General features: G+C 50.8%; 1 protein-coding gene across 5 annotated transcripts in view; it reads right to left on the minus strand.

The window, feature by feature from the left end:
* The window catches only part of Fam118a (family with sequence similarity 118 member A), a 32198-nt gene extending 12094 nt beyond the window's left edge, over positions 1-20104 (minus strand). The window contains exons 1-5 of one of the 5 annotated variants that reach the window (XM_028878130.1): positions 19929-20104; positions 9281-9336; positions 8451-8703; positions 5522-5743; positions 2770-2898 (exon numbers count right to left, since the gene is read on the minus strand). In XM_028878130.1, the coding sequence (XP_028733963.1) occupies positions 2770-2898; positions 5522-5743; positions 8451-8703; positions 9281-9327 (651 nt within the window). In that variant the 5' untranslated portion in view covers positions 9328-9336; positions 19929-20104. Of the gene's footprint in view, positions 1-2769; positions 2899-5521; positions 5744-8450; positions 8704-9280; positions 9337-11497; positions 11645-13553; positions 13882-19466; positions 19894-19928 lie in introns of those variants that run through there. The other 4 variants (XM_028878128.2, XM_037197473.1, XM_037197472.1 and 1 more) reach the window with 4 other exon arrangements.
* Between the last annotated feature and the right edge of the window lie 359 nt (positions 20105-20463).

A 20463-nucleotide genomic window follows, 5' to 3' on the forward strand; every position in this document is an offset into this window, starting at 1 on the left:
GATAATGGGAGAGCAGTGTTTGGAGAAATGCTGGTGATGAACAGAAGCCTAAACCCACAAATTTCTTCTTTGTCGATGAACTTAGAGAGAGACGCAGAAGCCACGTTAAGCGCGTGGGGAATATCCGTAAAGGGAAAGAACGGGAAAGAAGTCGAGCCCTCCACTAAGAAACAGATCGTGTGAACTCTTTGCATGAGAAGTATAAATAGATCCGTGTCGAAGATCGCTAAAACGGAAACAGTCTTGCCCCTTCTTAGTGACAGAATCTATATATTGCAGAAGTGTATCCATGCAGAAAGATTATAAAAAAAAAAGAAAGAAAAATCGAAACACAGACAACAAGATGTACTGTTGCCTAGCAATTCATGAAGCATAGAAATAGAAACAGCTGTATGATGGAAGACAAAGATGTAGCTACTACAACACTCCAGCCATGAAGAGCAACAGCCGCTGAGCTAATATCAACTGATGCGGGAAGAGAGTGAATAGCCCGGCAAGAAACCTTCAGCAGCGTAGCTAGCGTTGAGTCACGAATTCCTCCGCATGCCCCTTAGTGGAGCAGACAGTCACAGTTGTTGAGACAAGGGTGGAGCCTATGTCTCGCACTCTGAGCCTGGGGTCTATCATTGAGCGCACCCCAGCCAAGAGAAGCCAGATTTAGCAGTGTGTTGACTGCCTTCCTTTTATGTGTTTTTTGGACTGATCACAGGTTTAAAAAATTTTATACATTTATTTATGGTGTGTGTGTGTATGTTGTGTCCATTGCACATGGAAGTCAGAGAGCTATTTCTGATATCTCTCTTCTATAATGGGGCTTGAGTATCGACGCCTCTGCATCTCCAGTAGCGCCTTAAGACAGACTGCTACATGCCAGTCGTGATCAGTATCTACGACACTGCCAATTGTTGTCTCTTGTTTCTAGCTTTAGAGTGAGGCAGCGCTCTGCACCCTTTCACGCCTAGAGTTGTCAACCGTCGTAAACATCTCACTACGATACACATCCCAGCCATATGCATCCTGCCCTCCATCAGATCCTCTTGCCTCCATCTCTTGAACACGTGTGATTAAAGCAGCTACGCCACCACACCTGTTTATGTGGTGCTGGGGGGGAACCCAGCTCTATCTATTGAGCGAGCGATGCGATGCACACACCGACCACACTACAACACCCACTTGAACTACATCTGCCGACCAAGACTGCTTTCCTTAGTCCCTACTCACAACATTGGAAATCCCTCTGCGCTCCACAGGAAAAGCACCAAGTAGGGGCCCATCTTTAGAGGGAAAGAGGATGCACACCGGAGAGCGTGCTTGTTCTCTCCACATATATTAGAGAGATGGCCCAATTCATTTGGGCATTCGAGCAACAAGACAGAGAGTCCTGGAGCGAAGAACCATTATCGCTGTTTTTGCTTTACGTATGCCTTCAAGGAAATTAGCCCACAGTGTATAGACCGCAGGTATGAGCAGAGGCTGTCACTGCGAGCCAAACAACTTCCCACCGCTCGTGAGTTTCAGACGTACAGGCCACTGGTCTCATCCAAGATGGGGTGAGTTCACGAGGACGAGAACCAACGACTCCAATCTCTGCTGGAAGCAGGACTAGTGTGTGCTTTTTTAGAGTCTTAAAGCGGCGTGTCTGTGTTTAGTGTTATAGATTGAGTCGCGTGTTGCTTTAATATAATGTGTTATCTAAGAGTCAAGGTGTCGAGTGAAAATGAAGGGGGCTTGTGTCAACGCACTGGTTCTGCCTGCCATGCGTCCTTCGGCAAATAGAACCAAGGGCATGTGCTGGGCAGAGCTCAGCCAGAGCTTTTCTTCTTTAGACCTTGTGTGGTGTCGTGGAGGAGGGGAGTAAAGGGGTGAGGTGTCTGTGCCTGCCGATTTCTCCTATACAAACTCAGCTCTCTTGGAGAATAGCACTTCATTAGATTGAGCTGAGTGTTAACCGGAATGTCGAGCATGGAGCGGGCAGACAGAAGACACCCTGAGGCCAAACACGAGTAGCGCAACCAGGATCACTTCGCTAGAGGACAACACAGAGGAAGACCCACACCAGCTCGCCCACAGCAAAGTTCCATGGGCAGAACTGTACCTAGCACACCACTATTACTACCCTCCACACCCATTTCTTTACAGATGTGCTAGGATTCAAATTCAGCCTCCACATGTGAGAAAGGCCTTTTAATCCTCTGAGCAGTGCGCTAGCAAAGCCTTCCGCGGTTCTATTTACTGAATGTCCTCTACTGTAAGGTACATAGAAGTCACTTAACAACTTGACATTGTCGTACAATGTCCTGTCTGGGAACGCCCAGCACAAAGGAAAGCAAAGCACGGTTTGTACGTTTACTTATAGGAGACATAGGCACAACTTCTCCTTCAAGGATATACTCAGTAGATTTCGTTATGATTCCCTGAAGCACTACTCCTGCTCATAAAGAGTGCAGAGCACACCTAAGCTTGTGAATACCTGAATTGGCACGAACAGCTATGGACAGATCTAAATAAAAAGTAGTCTAATGAAGTTAGAAGGTGAATAGAATAGGCGAACACTAAGGCGAGGTAGATCTCTGTTAAGACACTTATATGTGCTGCTCAGCATAGAACTACAGGCGCCCTTCAAGGCGAGAATTGTGGGTACCTTCAGTATGATGGAGGGTCAACAGACGGCCAGAATGCCTGGAAAACACTCAGACTACAGCCAGATGGCTGCTTGCCACCGTAAATTCCCCAGGACAGGCACCCAAGGCTTAGTGAAAACAGGCATACCATTACTTCTGGATCTTGAGTGACATCTTTATAGCCCGATGGGTCCAGTACCATCCCACAGGGGTCTGTGTACAAGCCATGAATATGAAGAACTCCATACTTGATGTGGCCTCTTGCCCACTGAAGGACCTATCAAAAACCAAACCAAGACAAAGAAACAGTCTGATGTTACTTCAAACAAGATACAAGAAGAAAATATCTGAGGGGTTGGGGATTTAGTTCAGTGGTAGAGCGCTTGCCTAGCAAGTGCAAGGCCCTGGGTTTGGTCCTCAGCTCTGGGGGAAAAAACAACAACAACAACAAAAAAAAAAAACCCAAAAAAGAAAATATCCAAAAAGGTAAATGTTTCCACTTATAATTACACCTTGAAAACAAAATGTGGCTGGCAGTTATTCCTGCCCAGAACTCAGCAAGATCTTTACATACAGTGTGTGGACTGTAACTCTGCTGTTACAGCAGCTAGTAGTTACTGTGTGGGGCAAGGGACCTTCTTAAGTCATACGCAGCTCATCATTCTGTGTTGTTGCAGGGGCTGTAGTTGAGTTTGTTTCCATTTTCCTGTTTTTGGTGCTGCAGGTAAACCTAGGTCCTCCGTCACATATGGAGATGAAGTGTTCTACTCCTGGGCTATAATACCAGCTCTCTGTTATTTTAACACCAGCAAAACTACATATTCAGAAAAAGGCCACTTATCAACTAGCCCCTGAATTCATTTCAGTTCTAATTACAGAGCCAAGCGGGTTACAGGACACACTCCATGTCTGTGACTCATCCCTCAGTGTGGGGCTCCTGAATCTGCAGGCTCTACGGATAGACTACCTGGGGGCAGGAGCCTGATGACAATTCTCTTACCATAGCAGACGATTCATTTCCTAACGGGCCGTCCTGCTCAGCCACAGCCTGTGTCCACCCCCTCCCAGGGCTAAGTCACAGCACAGGATCCCCAAGCAGCCAGCCTGTGCCCACAGCCAACTCAAGACAGGCTACCACAGAGAGAACATGGGTACCACAACTCAGTGGCCAAGAGCACAGGTAGCAATGTGGATCCCTAATAACCCAGAATATAAGAGTATCACAAAAGGTACAAACATGCCAAAAATGAAATTGGTCCATGAAGTGGAACTGTTCAACCTCAGCAATAAAAGGGAAACCATTAGGATTTTCACCCCCAGACAGGGAAACTCGTGGCTTTTCTGTTTTGTTTTGTATTTGAGACAGCTGCCCAGACCTGCCTCACACCCACTGGGTAGCCCGGAGCAGGCTCAAATGCACTCAAATCCACAGCCTCCCAAGTGCTAAGGTTCCGGGTGAGCACTCCCATGCCTGCTTGCTTTGTTTTTAATAACTCCGCTGCTGGCAAGGGACAGGGAATGCTGTGCCACACAGAGCTGGAGGGGCACACCTGCCTTCTGGTGCTAGGATTACAGGCACCTCCATGTCAGGCCAAATCACTGTCAACAACTTCTGGGCTCTTCTCCCTTAGAACCTGCTCTCAGAAGTTCTTCCTCACTTTTCCTTAAATTACATTTGCTCTTTTTTTTTTTTTTTTTTTTTTTTTGTTTTTTGAGACAGGGTTTCTCTATGTAGCTTTGTGCCTTTCCTGGGACTCACTTGGTAGCCCAGGCTGGCCTCGAACTCACAGAGATCCGCCTGCCTCTGCCTCCCAAGTGCTGGGATTAAAGGCGTGCGCCACTACCGCCCGGCCAACATTTGCTCTTTTTAAAGTAAAAATAATCTAGTTTGAATGACAATGACCTTCATAGGCTCATCTATTTGAACAATTGGTCCCCAGTTAGAACTGTTTGGGAAGGGTTAAGAGGTGTGGCCTTGTTGGAGGAAGTGTGTCACAGGGGTGAGCTTGAGGTTTCAAAAGCCCACACCAGGCCCAGTCTGTCTGTCTGTCTGTCTCTCTCTCTCTGCCTCCAACATGTAGCTCAGATGTAAGCTCTCAGCTACTGCTCTAGTGCCAGGCCTGCCTATTTTCTGCCAAGCTCCCTACCATGATGGTCACAGGCTCACCCTCTGAAACTGTAAGCAAACCCTCAAATAAATAAATGCCTTCTTCTACAAGGTACCTTGGTCATGGTGTCTCGTCATAGCAACAGAACAGTAGTAAGACAAAATCGCCTAATGGAGCCAGGCATCATGGAGTACGCCTGTAGTCCTAGCACCTGGGAGGCAAAGGCAGGAGGATCGCTATCAGTTCAAAGCCAGCACGATCTACATAGTGAGCTGCAGCCCAGCTACAACTATATAGCATGAGCCTGTCTCAAAAACAAACAAAAATGGCTAATGGAAGCAAGGCACAGTGCTGTGCACCTTTAACCCCAGTACTTGAAAGCAGAGGCACGTGGACCCCAAGTGTGAAATCTGCCTGAGCTATATTCAGTAAGACCCTGCCTCCAAAATAAACATTAAAGGAAAAATTAAAAGCAGCATTGAAATGTTTGCATACCTCGAAATCCCAACTGTGCCAGTAAAACCCACCCTGGGAGGATTGCAGTCGTTTCTTTTAGTACTTGCTTTATGGTCCATATTCCCACGGTGACTGCTAATGACTAAACGTACAGGGCACAGGACAGAACAGATGAGTGGATAATAGCAAGCATCCCAAGAGGGGAAGGGCACGACTCCCAGGCTGCTTGAGGAAACGGCTATGTGGCATCTAGTAGTAACCCAGTGCCTCGTTTCAATGCAGACCCCTGCGACATGTCCGCAGCAATGACTTCCCCGACTCCTGCCCAGCCCGTACCTTTGTCTTGTCCTTCAAGTCCAGGGATTCCATGGGCTTGCTCTGCTGCTGCCCAAAGATCTCCAGCAAGTTGTCATAGTTGGTAGTCAGCACCATGGTGCCTCTGTCCATTAGGCCGAGGATGGACTGCAGCACCACGGGGTTCTGGATGTGCTGCTCCAAGCTGTCAAAAACCTCCATTAGGCAATCCTGGAAGAAGTTGGGCTTGGTGTCTCCCGTGCGCTATGGAAAGAAAGGTAGATCAAGAGTTAGGAACACACGCCGGGCAGCGGTGGTGCACACCTTTAACCCCAGCACTCGGGAAGCAGAGCCAGGTGGATCTCTATGAGTCTGAGGTCAGCCTGGTCTACAGAGCGAAATCCAGGACAGGCAGGGCTCCAAAGAGAAAGAAACTATCTCAAAACACCAAATAATAATAATAATAATAATAATAATAATAATAAGAAGAAAGAAGAAGAAGAAGAAGAAAGAAGAAGAAATAGTAGTAGTAGTAGTAGTAGTAGTAGTTAGGAACACAAGATGAGCCTGATGGCACACAAGGCAGAAGCAGGCGCACAAGGCAGAAGCAGGCGCACATCTCTGTGAGTTTGAGACCGGCCTGGTCTTCATAGTGAATTACAGGCCAGCCAGGTCTACATAGAGACCCTGTCTCAAAATAACAACAACAAAAGGAGTTAGGAACACCAGAGCTCACTGTGACAAAGCCATGGCACCTGAGTAGGAGGCACATTCTTACAAACAGTAAGAAGGAAGTCAGCCTCGGAGGAGGAGGAGGAGGAGGAGGAGGAGGAGGAGGAGGAGAAGGAGGAGAGCTCAAGGGCAAAGCTGTAACACTGCAGCAATAAATACTACAGGGAAAGCCAGGCAGCAGGCAGAGTAGGGGTGCAGCTACCGCTCGGGTGAGCGTGGGCAGGTCAAGGGCCCCAGAGTCTCTCTGAAGACTCAATGTCCAGGCAGAGACCTGCAGGAGGAGGAGTTCTCAGGACTGCTGAAAGCACACAGCGCAGGTAAAAGGGACCAAGGTCAGAAAAGCGCCCATGTGTGGCTAGGAGAGGGAGGGGAACGACAGCAGGTCAGAGAGGTGGCCAGGGACCAGGTCATATACACGGGAAGTCCCTACGTTCCACGTCGGGCAGGGAAGGTAGGGCGCTAAGGGCGTGAGCGGGCAGAAGCGGCGGCAGCAGAGCTTTGCTGAAGGGAACCCGAGGATGGGGTTGAGCTGGACATACACAGGGGTCAAGGAAGAGCAGCCCTGCCTAACCTAGGCTTGGTCTCAGTCAGCACCTCAAGGGCCACAAGTCAGAGCCACCAGGCAAGTTTCCCTCAGGCCCCTCCTTCTCCTAGGAGGCTGTGGGGATCTCAGCACTGCGCCACTCCCCTGCAGTGCCTGCCAGCCCTCATCTTTATCCATGGACCAGAACCCTCCTCGAAAACCTGCCAACACAGCAGAGGCCTGCTGACACCCCACCTGACTCCTCGGGAGGTTCAGAAGAGCGCACAAGGGTAAGAAGGGACAGACAGACAGCACTTCAGACGCATCTCCTGACCAACACTGATCAACATGACAGCCTCTCCCTGCATGAGCCACACACCCTCCATGCTGCCCAGCCATCCACAGATGTAGCCTTCCTCTTCCTGTAGAAGGAAGGGGTCAGCACCCTTTGTCTACCAAGGCCAGTACATCTGTTAGGCCTGTGGCCACGGTTCCTCTGTGACTACTCAAGCTGGCCTCTGGGCACGAGAGCAGCCATAGACAATGTGTCTGCAAGAGGGTGTGGCCATGTGCCAACACCACCTTATAAAAAGGGCTAGCAGGTCAGGGTTGGCTCAGCCCATGCCTACAGTGGCAGCTACAGAACACCCCCACTTGGCCCAGCCCCACCTAACTGAAAAGGTCCCCAGCCTGGGAAGGTGAGGTGCAGCATTAGAGTCTTGTGACTCCATGGGATGCCATGGAAGGGTGAGGGGTGACAGCCCATCCCCCACTGCCCACTGGAAAAGGAGCAGGGGCGGTCAGGCAGCCAACTGAACAAAGACAGGGCACTTCACGCTGAGGATGGCAGAGCCCAGGTCCCCAGCACCATGGAGCTCTTGCACCCTCCTGGGCTGCCTCTCCAGGTTTCAATATAGGAATCAGCTACTATCACAATAAAACCACACCATTTGGGGTCTCTCTTTTGACCCAAAACCTCTCCTGCCCTTCCAGTTGACCATTTCAGGTTCTTATCATCTTCCCTAGGGCTCACAGCTCAAGTTTCCTTCCACCTCCTGCAAATGCTGACCGACTGTACATCTCCCACGAACACAGACCAGGGAGAAGCGGCCCACTCCAGCTTCACACTGTGCTTAGCACCTGCACCCAGCACAGACACCCGAGCTGGCCCTGCCTCTCATTAACTGCCCCCTGCATCACCAACTATGTCACCGCTCTGCTGTGTCACTTCTACCAGCAGACAGACCCTGATTTCCCACCTTAAAATGTCTTCTGAGGACCCGCTGTATCTGGAGAGGTATGACTGCCAACACAGTATTCACAGCGCCTCACAACCCTCACACCAAAAATGCAGCATGACAACATCCAGAGCCAGGCAGCCTACGGGAGTCATTGCTACAAGCTGATCCAGCCCCTGCAGACAACGTCAGCGTTTGAAAGGGTGGCATCTGCTGGGCATGATGGTGCACACCTTTAATCCCAGCACTCGGGAGGCAGAGGCAGGTAGATTTCTGAGTTCCAGGACAGCCAAGGCTACACAGAGAAACCCTGTCTCGAATATAAAAAAATAGACCAAAAGGACGGTGACCAGCTAGGCTGAGCACTAAATAATGAGTACCTCTGCTCACGGAGGCCGAGTGTTCAATCTATCCACTCCCTCAACCTGGCCTAAAACCCAAAGGCAGCCCAGTGAAACCAGAAGGGTTTGCGACTCACAGGTGACATTTTCCGGATCAGATCATGGGCCACAACCAGCAGGTCCCGGTCTTTCATCACCTTCCTCCGGAACTCGGCAACGTCCCCGGGGTGCAGGACCTCCAGCTGCTCCGCAGCCTCGATGACAGCCTCGATGCAGCTCCTCCAAGAGCAGAGTGCGCGGATGCCCGGGGCCACTGCGGCACTCACGCCAGTCCCGATGACCAGGAGCAGGTCCTGGGGTTGCTTCCTGATGAGGCTCTTTAAAAACTTCCTGTTGAGAAACAAGGGAAGAAGCAGCCAGCAGTCGGCTTGGAACTACCGCAAGCTTCCAGTCTAGAAACATCTAGAACGTTCAGGTCAAACACTGGCCCTTCCATACACTACCAGAAGACAAAGTCCATGCTGCCCACCACGGTGATAAGCACATTAACATGAGAATATCTGTGAACAACCAGTTCAGCCCCTCTCATCCTCTGAAGCTGCAAGTAGCTTGCAAACACTGTAAGGACAAAATGATCTTGCTGTGGTGACAGCAAGACAATTTCTGACAAAATGCAGGTTTTCTGCCACCTAAACACCCCCCCTCCACACACACCCTGCGCTGCACTCTCCAGGGGGCAGCAGTTCATTCTGCATCACTTTCCAGGAAGTGGAACCTGGGGCCACTCACAGTCCTGGGGCCTTCCCACCCTCCACCTCCACATGGCTTGGGTTAGAGATGGGGCTCGGATGGCTTCTTCGAGCAGAAAGCCATTTTCTGTGATGTTTCTTGTGTTGGAGGAGACCATGGTGAGCAGCTCTGGGTTCTCCTGCCAGCCTACCTCTATTTTCTAACTGACTTTAGTTACCTTGATTTCTGTTCACTTCTGTTCGTTGTCTTTTCCACTGACTCCATCTGTGAATCCTAAAGAGAAATACATTCATCAGCCCAGGTTCTCCTCCCCAGATGAAAGACTTTATGAGTGCCCTGGAAGACAGTAAAGGATGGGGTTGAAACCACAGGCCCTGACTCCCCATCTAATCAGAACACCTGGAAAATGCCATCCATGAAAAGACAGTTCCTCGGCCACCACTGCTCCCTTGCCTGGCTTCCATGGGTCAAAGGTTCAGAAAGGAAAACATTCCCAGAGCAGGCAGTGAGCAGCAGCTTTTGTGAGCTAGTTCCCACTGTGTTTTCACCCTGGATGTCTCCTTAAGACAAAGCCATCTACAATTGTCCCAACCCCCTCTCCCTTGATTCTAGAACTAATGTTTACTGTAAACAAGGAAATGTGCAGAGAACTTGGTATGAAGGCCTACATCCTACTATCACTGAGAATTATGGTACCATTTGCCCATTTACCTCCAGGCCTTTTACTGATATTTTTCATGTAATTTGAGAGCCTAATACATATCCTAATTCATAATTAAAAGTAAGCCACACATGTGGAATTACAATACATATACTGACTGATACGCCATCTTCAATAGCCCTTCACTCATGCAAGAAGCTAGTGGCATGGTGAGCAGCTTGTGTGCAGAACTTGTAATGACCCTGTCTAAGGAGGGCAGCCCTCTGAGCGGCAGACCTGCTGAATTAAAGGCGTGAGAGAGCACACCTACAATCCCATCAGTCAGAAGGGCAGAAGCAGAGGAACCTGAGGTAAAGGCCCGCCTAGGCTATGTAGGGACTCCAGCTCAAAACAAAGGAGAAAAAGGAGTCCTACCACTCCTCAGCACCCCTGCAGCAGCACCCCCTGCAGCAGCACCCCTGCAGCAGCACCCCTGCAGCAGCACCCCCTGCAGCAGCACCCCTGCAGCAGCACCCCTGCAGCAGCACTCCCTGCAGCAGCACCCCTGCAGCAGCACCCCTGCAGCAGCACCCCTGCAGCAGCACTCCCTGCAGCAGCACCCCTGCAGCAGCACACCCTGCAGCAGCACCCCCTGCAGCAGCACCCCCTGCAGCAGCACTCCCCAGAGGTCAGCAGTGGCAGAACACCTGCCCTGCCAACCCCGCCCACAGACTGAAAACCCTTGTCCACATTCTAATCTTTTTCCTCTTCAATGAGAATTAGGTCACCAAAAATAATTTCCCAGGAGAAATCACCAAGCTCAATGGGTCTATAAGTTGCACCCTCGGGCTGGAGAAATGGGGTCCTGCAGTCACCCATGAAAACATGGGATGCATCCATCCCCCTACCTTGGAGGAAAACACTCATAGCTTCCAAAGTCTCCAAGGGTCCCTGACCTTTCCTCAGTGCTAAGAAACTAGTCCATGGGCCAAAAAGTGAAGCTGGCAGAGGATGCCACCTGCCCGGGGGAAAGAAGGGCCGAGGAGTGTGGGTACCCGCCCCCCTCACTGCAGTCACCACACACGGTCAAGTCTACTTTGCTTTTGTAATCTGGTAGAAATTTTCTAAGGCAAGTTCCAAGTATTCTAGTCCACATAACCTGTCCACTGCACACAGAAGCCCTACGGACCCCACCCCACGAGTCTAGGGGGCCAATACATATTCGTTGATTCTGTTTCCGACTGTACAGCAGATTCCTGTAACTGGCCAAACTACCAAGCCCAGTCCTCTCTGGAGGGAAAGTGCTCTGTGAACCAAACTGCTGAGCCAAGCAGCTGAGCTGTGCCCCACAGCTGAGAACAGGGGTCAAGGGTCAGGAGCGGGGGGGGGGGGGGGGGGGCCCGGGATCCCTGAAGGACAGAGCACAGAGATGTTGCTGCACTTCCTGTTTGAAGTCAATATGAGCAGACTAACTCAAGACCACCAAAATAACTGTCTTCAGAGTGGACCTGTCTTCCTGCCTGGGAGAAAGCCCTTCATCCTGGCCGGCTCTCCCCAGCATTTACAGCTGACTTCAAACAGTCCCAGGCAGCCAGCATGCCTTAGAAATGGCACAGCCTCGACTGTTAGCACACAAAGAACTTGGAGACGCTCTAGATCTTCCTCCTGTTCAACTGCTTTTGTCCTCCACACATCTGTAGGCACCACAGTTAACACCCAAAACCGTGCACTTGGACCTCAAAGTAACACGAAAACAAGAGATTTCAGTTCCCCAAGAAAACGAGAGACACTCACAGGAGAGAACTCTGCTCTGGCAGGCACGCTGTGACTGGTTCCTGCTGGGCTCTGCCTCAGCCTGAGGTGGTGGTCCGGAGAGGTCTCTGCAGCCAGCTCTGCACAGGGATTCCCACCTCCACAGGGAGGGGGCCTCTGGGCTTTTAGACTGCTGGGGACCTCTAGGGATCAGAGCAACCAGCAGGGGACGCACAAGACACAGGCTCAGCACAGGAACCGTGATGTGCTAGCTGCACAGCTGTCCATATTTAGACATTTACAGTTCTTTATAAACACTACATGCTTAAAGACATTACTTCATTTCCTGTTTTTCAGCAGCCAAAAGATCAGAGCCAAACCTCATCATAATCCAGAGTGCCCAAACTCTCCCCTTTGTTTTTAAACCAAGGCCCAAGTGGGAGATTTGCCCAGCTTCATCTGTGCCTAGAAGTTTCTGGAGGCCATTCTACCTCTGATGCTCCTTTCCCTTCTCAAGAGCCTCTCCTTTAAGCCAATCACATTCCTGACAACAGCAACAAAACCCTTCAGAGGCCTCTTAGATGCTGCAGCTTTCCGTTTCCTAGGTGACCATGTCGTCACCAGTTTGCAGTCTCAAAGCCAAGTCATCATAGCAACCCATTTTTTTTTTTTTTCATAAAAACCTACCAGTGTTCTCTAAATGTAAAAATCAGGCCCAAAACAGACTCTTAAAAGCAGTTACTGTCCTCTTTATCTAAACCCTTCAGCAAAGTCTCAGCACAATGTTTTGGGCCTAGACTAAGAAAGCACAGCTATTTTACGCAAATGAGCTCTGTAGTAGCTAGACTGCTCCTTGGCATCCAGCACTAAATATATGCTCGTCAGAAGGGCCGGAGACATGGCTCAGTGGTTATGATCATAAACTGCTCTTACAGGGGTCCTACCTTTGGTCCCAGCACCTACTCCAGGTGTTTAAAGGAATCTCCAGCTCCAGGGGACCTAGCGCCTGACCTCCACGAGCACCTGCCTCATAAGTATATACTCCACACTGGCACACACAGACACAGAAATTAAAAATTTAAAAACACTTAATGTTCACCAGAGTCTAAAACATGACAGACTCCATCTTCATACAACTGTGAAGAGGAACCCCCACCTCCAACCCACCATGGTGGATCACTGACAATGCCCATCAAGTCTCCAGATACCCGCACCCCACACAATGGCTCTGGTCTTAGTCACATGACTTCTTTGGCCACTGGCACACCAACAAATGGGAGAAAAGTGCGTGTGTGACAAGCACGGCGGGGGTGGGGGTGGGGGTGGGTAGGGGGTGGGGGGGGAGGTGGGGGGGTACAGCCTCCTGTCCCCTGCAACTCTGCCCTGGAGAGCTGATACAGCCCGAGAGAATGAGCATCACCCAGCTGAGGAGCAAGGCTACCCTACCCTCAACACACAGGTCCAAGAACACCGTGTGAGCCACCCAGGTGGCTGGTCGAGCTTTGCTGAGTCAGGCCCAGCCCAAGCTCTACAAGCCACCCTTGTCTGAAAGGCTGGCTACCACCAGGGTTCTACACTGCCACAGAGATCAGAGGAAGAAAGAACACGCCAGAGCCGTCATGAGGGTGGCCATAGGTGTGGGAGGATGTAAGGGGTGTGTGCTGTTGATCATTAAAAGTGCCGCAACAAGTAACTAAATTAAGCCCAAGCCTGTGAAATCTCAGAAATTACACTTTTTAAAAAACTTGACTTCTAGCCAGATGTGGTGGCGCATGCCTTTAGTCCCAGCACTCAAAGGCTCGGAGGTCCTCAAAGAAGGCTAACATGGAGCATGGTGGCCATTCCTTTAATCCTAGCTCTGGGGAGGCAGAGGCAGGAGGACCACTTCAAGTTTAAGGTTAGCCTTATCTACATAATGAGCTCCAGGGCAGCCTGGGCTACACAGCAAGATTTTTATCTCAAAAAAGCACACAGGAGAACAGGAAGCTGGACTCCGCCAGTCATATTCCCACTACGAGACTGGGGCATCTGCACAGCAGGCACTTGTGGCCATCTGCCAAGCCTGCCACTCCAACTGATGCCGGCCCATTCCCCTCACCTGATTTCTAATCCCTGATGTCCAGTCAGTCTTCTTTCTCACACCACATGGACCTTATGTGGGTCTTAGACAGGAGGAACATGGTGCTGGGGCAGAAGTCACTGGTAATAATAATAATGTCCAGTCTACCCCGTGGCACAAATGAACCAGCTGGGGTCTGGGTGACAGATCTGTCTCAGGTGAGATGGATCAACAGGACTCCATCTACCTGAACTGGAAACAAAGCAGGAAGGAGCTTTAAAAAACCACACAAGGAATAGACTTATAGACTTATACTCGGAACCACAACCACTCAGAACAGTACTGAGACATGGCAGAAAAACCCAAAGCTCCGTTCCCACCTGCATGTGGGGTTCCCCCACCCATGTCACTGGTTAGACCATTGCAAAGACTTCAGGTGAGCACAGAATCTGAAAGGCACTTGGTCAAGATGCCTACAAGCTACCAGAAGTTGCCTAAGCACACCAGCAAGTTTCCAACTCTGAACCACTCTCTTGGGGCCATCCTACAACGGTCACTTCTGCAGCCTGTAATCAGGGTGTGAGGATGAATCGTGTCTCCAGCTCAGAGAACAAAGCTAGGCATGGTGACTCACATCTGTGATCAGAGTATTCAGGATACCGAGCAGGTGGATCACTAAGAGTAAAAGGCCAGCCTGGGCATACAGCATGAGGCTGCCTCAACACCCCTCCACTCCCATCCTCCCCCCACCCCGGCAGAGACAGTCAAGCATGGTTGCTCATGGATCCCCTCCCCCCAAAAGACAGCCAAGCATGGTTGCTCATGCCTGCAATTCCAGCAAACAGAAGGCTTAAACAGAAGAAAGATACCAAAAGTTTAAGGCCACCCTGGTCCACATAGTGAATTCCAGGCCAGCCTGGGCTACAGAATGAGACCCTAAAACAGAAAAGGGGATGGGGGGGTGGCTCAGTGGGTAAAATTACTTGCTGCACAAGAACTAGGATCTAAGTTTGAACCCCCAGCACCCACTTAAAATTTGTGTGTGGCCGGGCAGTGGTGACACACACCTTTAATCCCAGCACTCAGGAGGCAGAGGCAGGCGATCTCTGTGAGTTCGAGGTCAGCCTGGCCTACAAAGTGAATTCCAGGGCAGGCTCCAAAGCTACACAGCAAAACCCTGTCTCGAAAAACCAGAAAACTATGTATAGTTATATAGGCACCTACATCTTTGTAGGGGGCAGAGCCTGGAAGATCCCTGGAACTTGATGGTTCAGTGAGAGACCCAGTCTTATATGGAATAAGGGAGGGAGGAACATCTGGCAGCCTCTCCTGGCCTCCATGCAACACAAACACACACTTCAAAACAATTTACAGCAGACAAGCCCTGACCCTCAGCACACACCACTAGGCCAATCGCTAAAATAAATAACAGCAGAAAGTCCACCTATAGCTGGGCATGGTGTCACATGTCTTTGATCCCAGCACTCTGGAGGAGGCAGGTGGATCTCTGTGAGTTCAAAGCCTGACTGCTGATCTACATAGTGAGTTCCAGGACAGCTAGGGCTATGAAGACAAACTATGTCAAAACAAAACAAAAAAGTGCTAACTGGTGTCTTGGAAACAGTGCTCCCAAGCTGCTTATATTTGAGCCCAAATTAAGAAATAGCTACATAATAAAGAAACCCTGTCTCAACCTTCCCAAAAAAAGGTGGATAAGAGAAATAATTCCACAAAGTTGTTCACTGACCTCCGCACATGCTGTGTAACATGCACTCACACATATCACACGCACAATAATAAAAAAACAAATTCTAAGCCAGGCGGTGGTGGCGCACGCCTTTAATCCCAGCACTCGGGAGGCAGAGCCAGGCGGATCTCTGTGAGTTGAGGCCAGCCTGGGCTACCAAATGAGTTCCAGGAAAAAGGCGCAAAGCTACACAGAGAAACCCTGTCTCGAAAAACCAAAAAAAAAAAAAAAAAAAAAAAAAAAAAAAAAAAAAAAAAAAAAAAAAAAAAAAAAAACAAATTCTAAAAAAGAAAAAGCAAGATCCCACCAGTACCCAAACCAAAACACTTAAGATTACAGTTCTTGCCTGGCGATGGTGGTGCACGCCTTTAATCCCAGCACTCGGGAGGCAGAGCCAGGTGGATCTCTGTGAGTTCGAGGCCAGCCTGGTCTACAGAGCGAGATCCAGGACAGATACCAAAACTACACAGAGAAACCCACACACCTGCAGTCCCAGAATTTTAGAGATAGAGGCAGAAGGATTAGAAGTTCAAAGTGAACCAGTCAGTGGTGACGCACGCCTTTAATCCTGGCACTTGGTAGGCAGAGGCAGGCGGATACCTGTGAGTTCAAGGCCAGCCTGGTCTACAGAGTGAGTTCCAGGACAGGTTCCAAAGCTACACAGAGAAACCCTGTCTCAAAAAAAAAAAAAAAAAAAAAAAAAAAAAAAAAAAAAAAAAAAAAAAAAAAGTTCAAGGTGAAGTTTAAGGCCAGCCTGGGCATGAGAGCTTGTCCAAATAAATAAAAAGATTGAAAAAAAAAAAACCCACAATATTAAGTATTGTTGCTTCTAGGGAGAAAAATACAAAGCACTCTACAGCATGATCTCATTCCACCCACTCAGGGAAGTGCCTACAGCACTCACCTACACCACTCCCACTGAGTCCATAGTAGAGGCAACCACCACACTGAGGTCTTGTCCGAATTCTAGTGTGCTGGGCTGGCAAACAATACATGGGATGTTTTCCCAGGAACCTGCCGCCCACAGCACTCAGTTTTAGTGTGCCCATCAGAGGTGACACATCCCATAACACAGGTATTTGTATTAACTTAATAAATCAGTAAAACACCCCCAAACAGGGACCAAATGACCCCCAGCCCCACAAGATGCAGAAGAGATATTCTGTAGAGCAACTTAAAGAAAAAAAAATCACAGAATTTTAGAGCTAGGGGGCATCTTAAGGTTTATAATGCCAACTGCCCTCATTTTTCTAAGGTGAAAGAAGGCCTCTAGTAATTTGGTCAACATCTCCCCAGGCACTGGGGACAGCAATAACTCGCTACTGGCTTGCATCCAGACTCCTGTGACTGTCCCAGGCACTGCCTGCACCCTGCATCCCCAAGTCTCCCTGCCATGTTCAACACCTGGCCCCCAGGCTGGCTGCTCTGGTTAGCCTGCTGGCCCTCTGTCATTCCCCCAGAAACATGCCTTCAGGGAAGCCAGGAGAGATGGGTGGGACAGACAGACACACACACACAGACAGACTGGCTGTCACACTTTAACTGCCTGAGGTAACCTTAGCAGAACTAACTGATAAGGAGGGCTGAAGGAGAAGAAGTGTGGCCACTTCTCCAGGCTGTGGGGAAAGGAAAGGTTCACAGAAAGCCCCTGTCAACATTAGCAGTGCTGGGCTGCCTCAGCCTAGGCAGCCCTCTGAGTCTGTTCCCTGACACGTGAAAAGGGCAGTGTGCACCTCCCAGGTAGCTAGAGCCATTCCACGGGATAACACCAGAGCAACCTACGGAGCATGCTTTGAAGGACCCCTAGATTTAATCCGCTAGAATCCAGCCCTGTCAGTGACTGTCAGCCATGTATGGCTGGTGTGGAGACTCTACCACAGGCTGCTGTGGTGCCCACAGGAAACCAGTTCCCTCTCCCCAGTCCAGGCTTCCTTCACTGTTCTTCATGATCTCACACTGTCTACACTGTGTGCCATGCCTTCGAGTGCTCACCTGTCTGGACACTGACACCTGCTGGCAGCTTCGGCCCCTCCAGTCACACAGGACAGTGCTGACACATCCGCATGTGTCTCCAGCACCTTTCCTTTTCCTTCAAGACCCCCCAGCTGGCCTCTAAGAACCAAGCCTGCACCCCCTGTTGGAAGCATGTCTCCTAGGGGAAAGCAGACAGTCACCTTGGTGAGGCACTAAGGTGACTATGACCCACGAGCAAACAGATAAAGTCTCGCCTAAGACGTTCCCATGTCAGTGTCCCAGGCCCTGAGCCCTGGGCTTTCAGGAGCTTAGTGAAACCCTAGAGGGCTTTTGAACCACACCACCTGGGTCTGTCTTGCTTCCTACAAACAAGTCTCTCTACTACAGCTAAAGCGACCACTGGAAAAATGTGTCAGTCAGGACTGGGGAGATGTTTCCATCAGCAAATCATCTGACCTGTAAACATAAGGCCTGAGTTTGATCCTCACAACTGTTTTTTAAAAAGTGTCTCTCATGTGTTGGTGTACACTAGTGATCCCATTGGTGGGATGGTGAAGACATGCAGGTCCTTGCAGCTCCTCAGCCAGCCTAGCCTCATTGATAAATCCTAGGCCAGTGAGAGATCCTGCCTCAAAAAAAAAAAAAAAAAAAACAAAACACCTGAGGAATGACACCCAAGACTGCCATTTGGCCTCCACACAGACATAAGTGCTGTGCCCTGCCCTCCACCTTGCTATTCACACACACACAAATATGCTGGGCGGCGGGCGGTGGTGGCGCACACCTTTAATCCCAGCACTCGAGAGGCAGAGGCAGGCAGATCTCTGTGAGTTCGAGGCCAGCCTGGGCTACCAAGTGAGTTCCAGGAAAGGCGCAAAGCTACACAGAGAAACTCTGTCTTGAGAAACAACAACAAAAAAAGAAAGAAAGAAAGAAAGAAAGAAAGAAAGAAAGAAAGAAAGAAAGAAAGAAAGAAAGAAAGAAAGAAAGAAAGAAAGAAAGAAAGAAAGGAAGGAAGGAAGAAAAAGAAAACTATTTAAAAAACCATACAAGCTACTTTACTCCTCCACTGGCCTCCTGTTCCCCTAAACCACCCAGGCCTCTGCTCCCCACTGGAAGCTCAGAGCCAGGTTCTGGCTCAGGCCCTCCTGCTATGGCATCATGGTCTCAACTAAGAGCACTTCCCTCCCTGCCTTCATCCTAACTTCTCTCCTTCCTTCACCGCAGAAGCAGTCACTGAAGACAGCCCAAGGGGATGAGGCTGCGGCTTCCTCCTTTCTCTTTATCATCCGTACAAGGACAGCTCCCAGGACGAAGCTCTGCCACCCACACCTCATGGTTCTAACATCTAGTGTGCTGGGCCCACCTCGCTGACTTCTCATTCCGCCTGCCACTCTGCCTGAAATGACCCTCAACAACGTCTCAGCCTTTGAGAGTCTGCTTCTCTTTTACTTCTCACATCCCTTCTCTTCACCATAACCTGTTCTCAAGAATCCCACCCCAGCTGCCTTTAAGGTCATCATTGCACACAAGTACCACACAGCCTGGCTAACCACCCCCACCTCCCAACCTTACCAGCTGGGGCTCTGCCCCCTGCCTCCAGCACCAAGAGTCCTGGATCACATAGGGCACCCACTCCCTCCTCACCCATGCCTGACCCTTGTCTTTCACAATCAGCAGATGAAGTACGTTCTCTTTTGTAAGCAGTGCTTCGGGGCACCAGAACTGTTCATCAGTGACGATAGCCTGAGGAAATGACAATCTTTGTTCTAGAGATTTCCAAGACTGAAAAAGGATAACATGTGTAACATTTGGCTCCAAACGTCCACCTCGGGAAGACAGCCACAGACTTCCATTTCCTACATAAGCAGCCCCTAAATCAAGATCCAGAAGGACGGCTCTTTAGGCTACCATCTTCCTAGCAACTAGGCCACCGTAATCAAGCCTTGCTCTCTTGGACTGGTTTTGGTGGGCTGTGTGTGGTAACAGAAACTACCACACATTGAGAACACAACCTAGAAGGGCCTTTGTCTGCCAAGTCCTTCACTCCCAGTGATGCCTCTCTACAATGAGTCTCACGAGTAAAAACGCGGTCCCACACTGGCTTCCGCTGTACGGTGAGCACAAACGCATATGCTGAGCCCTACATCCCATCTCCTCTTCGGTTATACATAGCCCTCCGCTGACCTGTCGCGTGTTTCTACTTTTATTCCTATGAACAAATCACAAACCTCAAGAACACTCTAGTAGAAGCTGCATGGCTCTGTGAACCTCAAGTCAGAAAGCAGGAGGCAGGAGATCCCAGGAAGGAAGGACGGTGGGGAGAGGTGGCTCTGAAGGCCTCCACCCAAGAAAGGTTGGAGTCCACCGGCCAGGGAGACCCGAGGTTTAGGAGCGGGACCAGAGGGGATTCTGTTGGGCTTCTGGAGCACAAGGTGACAGGGTCTCAGGCCTTGAAGACGCAGAAGTCCTCTGTGGACTGAGTCTGGGGCAAAACTGGAGGGTTTGGGGGGCTTCCCAGGACTGAAAGGTGGTCCAGTCCACAGGTGGCCGCGGACCCGGGCAATCCCAGGGGATGCCGGAGGTAGGAGTCCCCGGGACATGAGGGACCTGGGGTCCCGGGCACTCAGGGCGGGTCCTGTGGGCTGGGGAAACGCGGGGTGCTGGCATCCGGCCCCGACCCGCCGCCTCACCTGCCGCGCAGCGGAGTCGCCAGTGTCGCTCGCGCTCTCGCCTCCTCCCACCCGGGCCGCGCCCCTCGGGCTGGGTGGAGCCGCCGGGCGGTGCGCCGGATGGCGCTGCGCGCGCACCAAGCGGAGCCTGCCGAACCGAACCCGCAGCGCTCCCTCAATGCCTTCCCCCGCGCGCGCGCACTCCCCGCGCGAACGTTCCGCCCTGAAATCAACGGCCCCGCGGCAACGGGAAGCCCCGCCCGGAGGGGGCGGGGCCGTGGCGCGCCCCGCCCTCAGAGGGGCTGCGACCGGGCGGACTGCGCAGTCGCGCTGGGGGGAGGGAATGGGGAGGGGAGCGAGGACTTAGAGAGTGAAGAGCTCGCGGCAGCTTTGCGTCCTCAGTTTCCCTATCTGTGCGCCTGGACGGCCCTGCGAAAACGCGAAGGTCCTCGAGCTCGGTCGGAACCACCCCTCGGCAGCCACGTCTAGCCTGGCACTCGGGCGCGCTCCTTCAAGCTCAAGCCACAGGCTGCACCGCCTGTGCCCCTACCCGGCC

This window comes from Peromyscus leucopus, chromosome 20 (genome assembly GCF_004664715.2).
Source record: "Peromyscus leucopus breed LL Stock chromosome 20, UCI_PerLeu_2.1, whole genome shotgun sequence".
Lineage (NCBI taxonomy): Eukaryota > Metazoa > Chordata > Mammalia > Rodentia > Cricetidae > Peromyscus > Peromyscus leucopus.